At 55.7% G+C, this 12,207-nt stretch overlaps 1 protein-coding gene across 21 annotated transcripts in view; it reads right to left on the bottom strand.

Annotated features, from left to right (window-relative positions):
• C2CD5 (C2 calcium dependent domain containing 5) overlaps positions 1–11,509 on the bottom strand; it is a 134,402-nt gene extending 122,893 nt beyond the window's left edge. For all 21 annotated transcript variants that reach the window (XM_039911239.1, XM_029052483.1, XM_029052498.1 and 18 more), the window contains exons 1-3: positions 11,385–11,509; positions 2,686–2,772; positions 775–946 (exon numbers count right to left, since the gene is read on the bottom strand). In XM_039911239.1, coding sequence (XP_039767173.1) covers positions 775–946; positions 2,686–2,772; positions 11,385–11,474 — 349 coding nt within the window. In that variant the 5' untranslated portion in view covers positions 11,475–11,509. The remainder of the gene's footprint in view (positions 1–774; positions 947–2,685; positions 2,773–11,384) is intronic.
• Positions 11,510–12,207: the final 698 nt, after the last annotated feature.

Here is a 12,207-nt window from a genome sequence, read left to right as displayed (position 1 = left end):
ACGTGGGACGACCTCATCACCCTGTATCCCCCGCCACACCCCGGGGCTTAAAACAGTGCTTTGCACATAGTAAGCGCTTAACAAATACCACCATTATTATCATCAGTATTAGTAATACAGCGCCCGGGACACAGTCAATGCTTAACAAGCGCTTTGTACGGAGCTCTGCACACGGTAAGCGCTCAATAAACACGATCGAATGAAGGAATGAAATACCATAAAAACAAACCAAAAAAGGACGAACGGGCGCTGTGTCTCAAATCGGGTCAAAAGAGAGGGGTATTTCAGACAGCGATGCGGTAATGTTTTTTTAAATGAAAAACTGCATGGAATTGCAATTAGAAATTCAAAACGAATGGCATCTGTGAAGCGCTTACAACGGGCCGGGCACAGCGATAATAACCATTTAAGAATTTTAATCATTTTGGTACCGGTTGAGCGCTTTCTACGTGTGCCAAGCACCGTTCTAAGCGCTGGGTAGACACAAGGTGATCAGGTCGTCCCACTTGGGGCTCCCGGTCTTCATCCCCACTGTAAAGATGAGGAAACCGAGGCCCAGAGGAGTGAAGCGACTCGCCCGGAGTGACAGGCGGCGAGGCGGGGATGAGAACCCACGGCCTCTGCCTCCCCGGCCACCGAAGCCACGCTTAGCGGGGTGCTGGGCGCAGAGTCGGCGCCGAAGAAACCCCCATCGGACGGTGCCGTCTTCGGGACTCGAGCGGCAACGCGCCGCTGGGGGAAAGGGAGGCCCTCCCGCAGAGCGCCGGCGCCTACCGTGAATGGTGTCGTAGATGGGGAACCAGCCGGAGATGACGGTGGCCGCCTCGCTGTACAGGAGCGGGTCCAGGTCGATGTAGACTTTGCCGATGGCATCGTTGGCGCTGTAGGTGTCGTGGTCCAGGACGGTGATCTGCAGGGGCTCGTCCTGGAGATCTTCGTCGTCCACCTACGATCGGACCCCCCCAGCCCCCCCCGGTCGATCGAACGCCTGCCGGCGGAATCCCCCTCCCGGGCCGTCGGCCCGCCGGGGGCGGGGATCGCCTCTCCCCGTTGCCCGCGTCCCCGGCGCTCCGCCCGCGGTCAGCTCTCCGTAAAGACGGCCGAGCGAAGGAAGGAAGGGAGGGCCCGCGGGAAATCGTCCAGCCCGTCATCACGGAGAGATGAAAGCAGAGGGGCTCGGGAGGAGGGGGTCGTGGGTTCGAATCCCGGCTCTGCCGCTTGGCAGCTGGGTGACCGCGGGCAAGCCGCTTCACCTCTCCGGGCCTCAGTTCCCTCGTCTGTCAAACGGGGATGAAGACCGTGAGCCTCGCGTGGGACGACCTGATCGCCTCGCATCTCCCCCGGCGCTTCGAACGGCGCTTGGCACCCGGTAAGAGCTCAACAAATACCAACATCATCGTTATTATTATTCTCTCTAAGCGTCTTTCCCCGTGGTTCTCCGTATTCATTCATTCAATCGTATTTATTGAGCCCTTACTATGTGCAGAGCACTGTCCTAAGCACTTGGGATGGACAGTTCGGCAACAGATAGAGACCACCCCTGCCCAAAGATGGGTTCGCGGTTTAAACGGATTATTATTATTATCCGTTATTATTATTATTATTATTATTAATCGGGGGCTTTGATTAAGCGTCGACTGCGTGCAGAGCCCCGTAACCGTCATTTATCGATAATAATGATCACGGCCCGTGTCAAGCACTTACTACGTGCCAGGCCGGGGCAGAGACGAGCTCGTCAGGTCGGAGAGAGTCAACGTCCCATCCTGGGGGCTCGCGGGCTAAGGAGAAGGTCGCACTCCATTTGGCAGTGGAGGAAACTGAGGCGGGGGGGGGGGGCGGCGGGGGAAGGGAAGTGACTCGCCCGAGGTCACCCGGCAGGCCAGTGGCGGAGCTGGGATTAGAACCCAGGTCCTCTGGCTCCCGGGCCCGTGTTCTCTCCGCTGGGCCCCGCTGCTTCTCACTCTTCGCCCTGTTTCCTTAAATTCGGGCAAAGGAAAGCTCAACTTTGCAGTGACGGAGATGTCTATTGGATGGGATGAAGAATATTATTAATAATAATAATAACGTTGGTATCTGTTAAGCGCTTACTAGGTGCCAAGCACCGTTCTAAGCGCTGGGGGGGATACGAGGTGATCAGGTGGTCCCACCCCGTGGGGCTCACGGTCTTCGTCCCCATTTGACGGCTGAGGGACAGAGAAGTGAAGTGACTGGCCCAAGGTCACCCGGCTGAGAGGCGGCGGAGCCGGGATTCGAACCCACGACCTCTGACTCCCCGGCCCGGGCTCTTGCCACTGAGCCACGCTGCCTGTTGTAAGAGAAAGGGGCTTCCGGGAAAGGCCGAGAGGCCAAGCGCCGTTCTAAGCGCTGGGGACGACTCAGGGTCATCGGGTTGCCCCACGGGGGGCTCACGGTCTTCATCCCCATCTGACGGACGAGGAAACCCAGGCCCGGAGAGGTAAAAACGGCCACTTGTAATGCCGCGGATCCCCTCGGGGGAGGCTCTGGGCGTTTTCTCTGTGCCTCAGTCACCTCATCTGTAAAATGGGGATTAACTGTGAGCCTCACGTGGGACGGCCCGATGACCCCGGATCTACCCCAGCGCTTAGAACGGTGCTCTGCGCACAGTACGCGCTTAACAAATCCCAACATCATTATTTTAACGGGGAGGGGCGATCACCTACTCACCTCAAATTTAAACCATTCGGAGTTCCACTGCGGGTTGAGGGACTTGTGATACACATCCGTTTTAAACGTCGTGTTCCCGAACTTCACCTGAAGAGAAGCGACAGCATCGGAGACGAACGGCGCGAGACGAGAGCGGGGAGGGTGGAGGCTTGAAAAAGGAGGACTTGCCACGGCGACGGCTAATAACACAGAAGCGGCCCCTGAACTGGACCTTCCAAGCGCCGAGTCCGGCGCTCGGCCACACAGTCGGCGCTCGATGAGTACGACGGAATGAATGAACCAACGAAGGTCCGCCGCCCGCCCAGGGAAGAGCGTCGAAAATCATCCCGGGGCAATGACCGTCTGGGGAAGCCCCTCCCTCGGCCCCAGAGCGGGTAGAGCCCGGGCCCGGGAGTCGGAAGGACCTGGGTTCTAATCCCGGCTCCGCCGCTCGCCCTACTGAGAGCTCACCTCCTCCGAGAGGCCTTCCCACACTGAGCTTCCCCTTTTCCCTCTGCTCCCCCTCCACCCCTCCCCCCTCCCCTCAGCTAAGCCCCCTTTTCCCCCCCCCTTTCCCCCTGCTCCTCCCCCTCTCCCTTCCCCTCCGCACTCTGCTCGTCCGCTCATTTGTATATATTACTTATTACCCCTATTTATTTTGTTAAGGAGACGTACATCTCCTGGATTCTATTTACTGCTTTGTTTTAATGAGACGTTCCTCCCCTCGATTCTGTTTATTGCTATTGTCTTTGTCCGTCCGTCTCCCCGATTAGACCGTGAGCCCGTCAAACGGCGGGGACTGTCCCTATCTGTTGCCGAACTGTCCGTTCCGAGCGCTTAGTACAGTGCCCTGCACATAGTAAGCGCTCAATAACTACTAGGGAGTGAATGAGTGCTGGGTGACCTTGGAAAAGTCAATTCGCTTCTCTGGGCCTCAGTTCCCTCATCTGGAAAATGGGGATGAAGACCGACGAGCCCCCCGTGGGACGGGGACTGGGTCCAACCCGACCACCTTGGATCTACCTTGGTGCTTAGAACGGTGCCTGGCACAGAGTAAGCCTTGAAGGAGTTATCCTCTTACACCGTACCATAAAAATAAGATAAAACGGGGGCTGCGCCCAACCTGACTACCTTGGGTCATCCCCGGTGCTAAGGACGCAGCCCGGCGCTTACTGAGAGCCGATCGCACACCAGAAAAATGAAATAATAAAAACCGTCGCTCTCCTGGGAGAGAGCGGAACGGTGCTCGGCCCACAAATCACGACGACTGGGGGATCCGTTAAGCGCTTACTACATTTCCATTACCCTATTTATTTTGTTAAGGAATTGTACATCGCCTCGATTCTATTTAGTCGCCATCGTTTCTACGAGACGTCCTTCCCCTCGACTCTATCTATCGCCGTCGTTCTCGTCCGTCCGTCTCCCCCGATCGGACCGTGAGCCCGTCGGCCGGCGGGGACCGTCTCTATCTGTTGCCGACTTGTTCATCCCAAGCGCTGGGTACAGTGCTCTGCACATAGTAAGCGCTCAATAAATACTATTGAATGAATTGAATGAATGAATGAATGAATGGATGCTTACTACGTGCCAGGCGCCGTACTGAGCGCCGGGGTGGATACGGGCGAAGGGGGTCGGACACGGTCGCCGTCCCACGTGGGGCTCCCAATCCCCCATTTCACAGCTGAGGATTATTATTATTATTCATAATGGCTGCCTGGAAGCAGCGCGGCTCAGCGGAAAGAGCGCCGGCTTGGGAGTCAGAGGTCACGGGTTCCAATCCCGGCTCCGCCGCTAGTCAGCTGTGTGACCTTGGGCAAATCACTTCTCTGGGCCTCAGTCACCTCATCTGTCAAATGGGGATTAAAACTGTGAGCCCCACGTGGGACGACCTGATCTCCTTGTATCCCCCAGCGCTTAGAACGGTGCTTTGCACAGAGTAAACGCTTAACAAATACCACGATTTTTTTTTTTTTAATTATCATTATCATTATTCCCGGCGACAGCAACATGGGAATCCTTCCTGGATGAGGCCGCTAGGTAGAAGATCGGCATATCCGGGGCCGGTCATCACGACAATAAACGGACACGTTCCCCGCCCACGAGATTCCAGTCTAGAGAAGCAGCGCGGCTCGGCGGCAAGAGGCCGGGCTTGGGAGTCCGAGGTCATGGGTTCGAATCCCCGCTCCGCCACTCGTCAGCTGGGTGACTGTGGGCAAGTCACTTCTCTGGGCCTCGGCTGCCTCATCTGCAACACGGGGGTGAAGACCGTGAGCCTCACGAGGGACAACCTGATGACCCCGTATCTCCCCCCAGGGCTTAGAACAGTGCTCGGCACAGAGGAAGCGCTTAACGAATACTAACTTTTTCTTTTTGAACTTGGAAAATGGCGACGTTGGGGTCTGACCTTGGCTTCTTTGAAAGCCGGTCACATTTCAAAACGACTCTCAGGGTGTCTCTGAGAACAAGCTCGGGCACCTCTCTCGGCTTTTAATTCCCAAATCCCCGACATAATTCTCCTCTGGCCACCAATCTGGAATCGGAGTCGCGGACAAAGGCTTAAAAGGCCTAAAAATAGCTCTCCTTTATTCCTTCCCAAGCTCCAAGGGCCGTCGTATCACTTTCACGTTCACGGCTCCGCATCCCCTTCCTCCGGCGGTGAGCAAGGGCTCCTCACGGCCCCCTTTAAAGCTGGGGAAACTGAGGCGGCGGCGAGTCAGGTGACTTGCTCAAGGCGACGGCGACGGAATGATAATACTAGCAGCGGCGAGAATAACGGTGGTGTTAATTAAGGGCTTACTTTCTGCCGAGCCCTGTAATAATAATAATGATAATAATGTTGGTATTTGTTAAGCGCTTACTATGTGCAGAGCACCGTTCTCAGCGCCGGGGTAGATACAAGGGAATGAGGTTGTCCCATGTGAGGCTCACAGTCTTCATCCCCATTTTACAGATGAGGTCACTGAGGCCCAGAGAAGTGAAGTGACTCGCCCACAGTCACCCAGCTGACGAGTGGCAGAGCCGGGAGTCGAACCCGTGACCTCCGACTCCCAAGCCCGGCCTCTTTCCACTGAGCCGCGCTGCTTCTCACGCTGTACTAAGCGCTGGGGTGGATCCAAGCGAATCGGGGGTCGGACCCGATCCCCGTCCCCCGTGGGGCTCCCGGTCTCCATCTCCATTTTCCTGATGAGGGAACTGAGGCCCAGAGAAGTGAAGTGACTTGCCCAGGGTCCCACAGCAGACAAGAACGAGGATAATAGTTTGGGTTTTCGTTAAGCGCTTATTACGTGCCAGGCACTGTATTATGTGCCAGGCACTGTACTGAGCGCCAGGGTGGGGACAAGCCAATGGGGTTGGACCCGGTCCCTGCCCCACGTGGGGTCACAGTCTTCATCCCCAGTGGACAGATGAGGTCACCGAGGCACAGAAAAACGACTTCATTCATTCAGTAGTATTTATTGAGCGCTGACTATGTGCAGAGCACTGGACTAAGACTCGCCCAGGGTCCCACAGCTTAACTGGGAGCCTCACGCGGGACAATCTGATGACCCTGTACCGACCCCAGCGCTTAGAACAGTGCTCGGCACCTAGTAAGCGCTTAACAAATACCAACATTATTATTACGGGAGGCAGCGTGGCTCAGTGGAAAGAGCCCGGGCTTGGGAGTCAGAGGTCACGAGTTCAAATCCCGGCTCTGCCACTCGTCAGCTGTGGGACCGTGGGCGAGTCGCTGCACTTCTCTGGGCCTCAGTTCCCTCATCTGGAAAATGGGGATGAAGACTGGGAGCCCCACGTGGGACCACCTGATGACCCTGTATCTCCCCCGGCGCTTAGAACGGTGCTCTGCACATAGTAAGCGCTTAACAAATACCGACATTATTATTATTATTATTATTATTAGACCCAGGGCGGTGCCGGGATTAGAACCCATCACCTTCCGACTCTCAGGCCCGGGCTCTACCCGCTGGGCCGCGCTGCCTAAGGTCTGCTTCCCCGGCAGCGCGGACTGTAAACTCATTGTGAGCAGGGAATGTGTCGGTGAGAACATCCTCTCCCAAGCGCTTAATACAGCGCTCGGCACACTGCGGGCGCTGGAGAAATACGACTGACTGACCGACCGGGCCCTCTACTAAATACTGAGCTGAATGCAAACTGCCCGGGTCGGACGCAGTCCCTGTTCCCGGTGGAGCTCCCACTCAAATCCCCATTTCACACACGAGGTCACTGAGGCCCCGGGGAAGGGAAGCGACTGGCCCAGGGTCACAAAGCAGATGGCGGGGGGGGTGGAGCCGGGATTAGAACCCAGGTCCCGCTGACTCCCAGGCCCGGGCTCAAGCCGCCATCTGGAAAACGGGGGTGATGATGATGATGATGATGTTGGTATCTGTTAAGCGCTTACTATGTGCCGAGCACCGTTCTAAAGCGCTGGGGTAGATACGGGGTCGTCCCCCGTGGGGCCCACAGTCTTCATCCCCATTTTACAGATGAGGAAACTGAGGCACCGAGAAGTGAAGTGACTTGCCCAAAGTCACCCAGCTGACCGGTGGCCGAGCCGGGAGTCGAACCCATGACCTCTGACTCCAAAGCCCGGGCTCTTTCCACTGAGCCACGCTGCTTCTCGTGAAGACTGGGAGCCCCGTGGGGGACAACGTGATAATCCTGTATCTCCTCCAGCGCTTAGAAGAGTGCTTGGCACAGAGTAAGCGCTTAACAAATGCCATCATCATCATTATTATTATTATTATTATCATTATGCAGCTGTTCCTCCGCTGCTCCTCCTCCCTTCCCCATCGCCCCGACTCCCTCCCTCTGCTCTACCCCCTTCCCCGCCCACAGCCCTGGTGTATCTAGGTACATATTGATTATTCTATTTATTTTATTAATGAGGTGTATAGATCTCTCAGGCTATTCATCTATTTTGATGCTATCGATGCCTGACTACTTGTTTTGTGTGGTTGTCCGTCTCCCCCTTCTAGACCGTGAGCCCGTCGTTGGGCCGGGACGGTCTCTCTCTGTTGCCCAATTGTCCGTTCCAAGCGCTTAGTCCAGTGCTCTGCACCCAGTAAGCGCTCAATAAATGCCAATGATTGCTTGAAAGAATGAATGCATTCTTAGCTTCGGTTACTGGTTTTTTTTAATCAACGTCAATCAATACAGGGCCACCTAGGGCCTTGTAATAATGTTGGTATCTGTTAAGCACTGACTATGTGCAGAGCACCGTTCTAAGCGCTGGGGGAGACACGGGGTCGTCGGGTCGTCCCACGTGAGGCTCACAGTCTTCATCCCCATTTTCCAGATGAGGAAACTGAGGCACCGAGAAGTGCAGTGACTCGCCCACGGTCCCCCGGCTGACAAGTGGCAGAGCCGGGATTCGAACCCGTGACCTCTGCCTCCCAAGCCCGGGCTCTTGCCACTGAGCCACGCGGCTCCTCAACCTTGTGAACTAGCGGTGCCGCTTGTTAAACGATTCTATTTCCTACCCCTCGCTTCTTTTATTAATAATAATGATAACAGCGACCGCGGCATTTGTTAATCCTTTACTTGGTGCCGGGCACTGTGCTAAGCGCTGGGGTGGGTAGAAGCGGCTCGGGTCGGACGCGGTCCCCGTCCCCCGTGGGGCTCGCCGTCTCCATCCCCATTTTCCAGATGCGGGAACTGAGGCCCGGAGAAGGGAAGCGGCTGGCCCAAGGTCCCCCGGCACGGGATCCGAACCCGTGACCCGCGCGTGTCTATCGAGCGGCGCGGCTCGGGGGGCAAAAGGCCGGGCTGGGGAGTCCGAGGTCGTGGGTTCTAATCCCGGCTCCAACACCTGCCAGCAGGGTGACCTGGGGCCGGCCGCTTCACTCCTCTGGGTCTCCACCCGCCTCAGGGGGCAGAGCGGGCGGGGAGGTGGCGCGGGCCTCCGAGGACCTGAGTTCTAATCCCGCCCGGCGGCCGGGGCCACGGGCGCTGGGGACACCGCACGGTCCCGGCTATGGGTGGGGCCCTGAGCAGCCACCAGTCAATCGATGATGGAATGACTGAATGACTCAATGAATGAATGAATGCATGCATGCATGCATGCGTGAATGAATGACTGAATGTGACTGAGTGACTGACTGGATGAATGAATGACTGAATGCACAAGTGACTGACTGACTGACTGACTGAATGCATGACTGACTGAATGACTGACTGAAACTGACTGGATGACTGAATGACTGGATGACTGACTGAATGCATGACTGACTGATTGACTGACTGAACGACTGACTGAATGACTGAACTGACTGAACGACTGACTGAATGACTGAATGACTGACTGAATGACTGAACTGACTGAACGACTGACTGAATGACTGGACTGACTGAACGACCGACTGACTGAATGCATGCATGACTGAATGACTGAACTGACTGAACGACTGACTGACTGAATGCATGGCTGAATGACTGACTGATTGACTGACTGACTGAACGACTGACTGAATGACTGGACTGACTGAACGACCGACTGACTGAATGCATGCATGACTGAATGACTGAACTGACTGAACGACTGACTGAATGAATGCATGGCTGAATGACTGACTGATTGACTGAACTGACTGAACGACTGACTGAACGACTGACTGAACTGAATGACTGACTGAACGACCGACTGACTGACTGAATGCATGCCTGACTGATTGACTGAACTGACTGAACGACTGACTGAACGACTGACTGAACTGAATGACTGACTGAACGACCGACTGACTGAATGCATGCATGACTGAATGACTGAACTGACTGAACGACTGACTGAATGACTGAACTGAACGACTGATTGAACGACTGACTGAATGACTGGACTGACTGAACGACCGACTGACTGAATGCATGCATGACTGAATGACTGAACTGACTGAACGACTGACTGACTGAATGCATGGCTGAATGACTGACTGATTGACTGACTGACTGAACGACTGACTGAATGACTGGACTGACTGAACGACCGACTGACTGAATGCATGCATGACTGAATGACTGAACTGACTGAACGACTGACTGAATGAATGCATGGCTGAATGACTGACTGATTGACTGAACTGACTGAACGACTGACTGAACGACTGACTGAACTGAATGACTGACTGAACGACCGACTGACTGACTGAATGCATGCCTGACTGATTGACTGAACTGACTGAACGACTGACTGAACGACTGACTGAACTGAATGACTGACTGAACGACCGACTGACTGAATGCATGCATGACTGAATGACTGAACTGACTGAACGACTGACTGAATGACTGAACTGAACGACTGATTGAACGACTGACTGAATGACTGGACTGACTGAACGACCGACTGACTGAATGCATGCATGACTGAATGACTGAACTGACTGAACGACTGACTGACTGAATGCATGGCTGAATGACTGACTGATTGACTGACTGACTGAACGACTGACTGAATGACTGGACTGACTGAACGACCGACTGACTGAATGCATGCATGACTGAATGACTGAACTGACTGAACGACTGACTGAATGAATGCATGGCTGAATGACTGACTGATTGACTGAACTGACTGAACGACTGACTGAACGACTGACTGAACTGAATGACTGACTGAACGACCGACTGACTGACTGAATGCATGCCTGACTGATTGACTGAACTGACTGAACGACTGACTGAACGACTGACTGAACTGAATGACTGACTGAACGACCGACTGACTGAATGCATGCATGACTGAATGACTGAACTGACTGAACGACTGACTGAATGACTGAACTGAACGACTGATTGAACGACTGACTGAATGACTGGACTGACTGAACGACCGACTGACTGAATGCATGCATGACTGAATGACTGAACTGACTGAACGACTGACTGAATGACTGGACTGACTGAACGACCGACTGACTGACTGAATGCATGCCTGACTGATTGACTGAACTGACTGAACGACTGACTGAACGACTGACTGAACTGAATGACTGACTGAACGACCGACTGACTGAATGCATGCATGACTGAATGACTGAACTGACTGAACGACTGACTGAATGACTGAACTGAACGACTGATTGAACGACTGACTGAATGACTGGACTGACTGAACGACCGACTGACTGAATGCATGCATGACTGAATGACTGAACTGACTGAACGACTGACTGAATGACTGGACTGACTGAACGACCGACTGACTGACTGAATGCATGCATGACTGAATGACTGAACTGACTGAACGACTGAATGACTGAACTGAATGGCTGAACTGACTGAACGACTGACTGAATGACTGAACTGACTGAATGCATGCATGACTGAATGACTGAACGACTGACTGAATGACTGAACTGAACGACTGACTGAATGACTGAACTGACTGAACGACTGACTGAACTGACTGCGTGACTGAATGCATGACTGACTGACTGAATGCCTGAACTGACTGCGCGACTGACTGCATGACTGACAGATTGACTGAATGAATGAATGACTGAACTGACTGGACGACTGACTGACTGAATGAATGAATGAATGGCTGAACTGACTGCCTGACTGACTGAATGCCCGAGCGAAGGAAGGCAGGGATGAAGGTGGGGGGGGGGGGGGGGGGGAAGGGGGGGGCGGGGGCGGGGCGTGGGGGGGGGCGGGGCCGAGGGGCGCTTCGGGTCGGGTCGGGTCGGGTCGGGTCGGGGCGGGTCGGGGCGGGGCGGGTCTCCCACCTCCACGAAGGCATCGGTGAGGTCGCTGGCCCGGTCCATCACCGGCAAATGGCGGCCGGCCACGATCTTCACCTTCAGCTTCCCGGGCATCGTCCGTCCGTCCCTCCCTCCCTCCCTCCGTCCGTCCTTCCTTCCTTCCTTCCTCCGGGCCGCGGGGCGGGGGAGGGGCGGGGCGGGGCGCGCGCCCGCAGGGGCCCCGGCAACGCGCCTGCGCGGGACGGCGGCGGCCGCGAGCCCCGCTGACGGCGGCGCCGCGCGCATGCGCCCTCGGGCCCCGCCCCGCCCCCCCCCGACGGCGGCCTCCCGCCCGCGGAGGGGATCGAGGACTCGGCGCTCCGCCGCTCGGCCTTCGGGGGGAGGGGGGCGCGGCGCACCAGGCCGGGTGGGCGAGCGCCGAGTCGTCGATCTCCCGGCGGGGGGGGGGTGCGCATGCGCACACCGCGAAAAAGCCGTTGGCGGGGAGCTGGCGCATGCGCAGACCCCGCGGCGCCCCTTGTCGTGGCCATTTGATGATGATAATGAGAAAGGTGGCGTTTGTGAAGCGCTTACTATGTGCAGAGCACTGTGCTAAGCGCTGGGGGAGATGGAGGGTCATCAGGTTGCCCCATGTGAGGCTCACAGCCTTCATCCCCATGTGACAGATGAGGTCACTGAGGTCCAGAGAAGTGACGATGGCACGTGTTAAGCACTTACTATGTGCCACGCAGTGTTCTAAGCGCTGGGGGGGGGGGGATGCAGGGTGATCAGGTGGTCCCCTCACAGTCTTCATTCCCATTTTACAGAGGAGGCAACTGAGGCCCAGAGAAGTGAAGTGACGTGCCCA

This window comes from Ornithorhynchus anatinus, chromosome 2, assembly GCF_004115215.2.
Source record: "Ornithorhynchus anatinus isolate Pmale09 chromosome 2, mOrnAna1.pri.v4, whole genome shotgun sequence".
Classification (NCBI taxonomy): Eukaryota; Metazoa; Chordata; class Mammalia; order Monotremata; family Ornithorhynchidae; genus Ornithorhynchus; species Ornithorhynchus anatinus.
The sequence above is the reverse complement of the archived record's forward strand: the minus strand, read 5'-3'. Positions and strand labels throughout refer to the sequence as shown.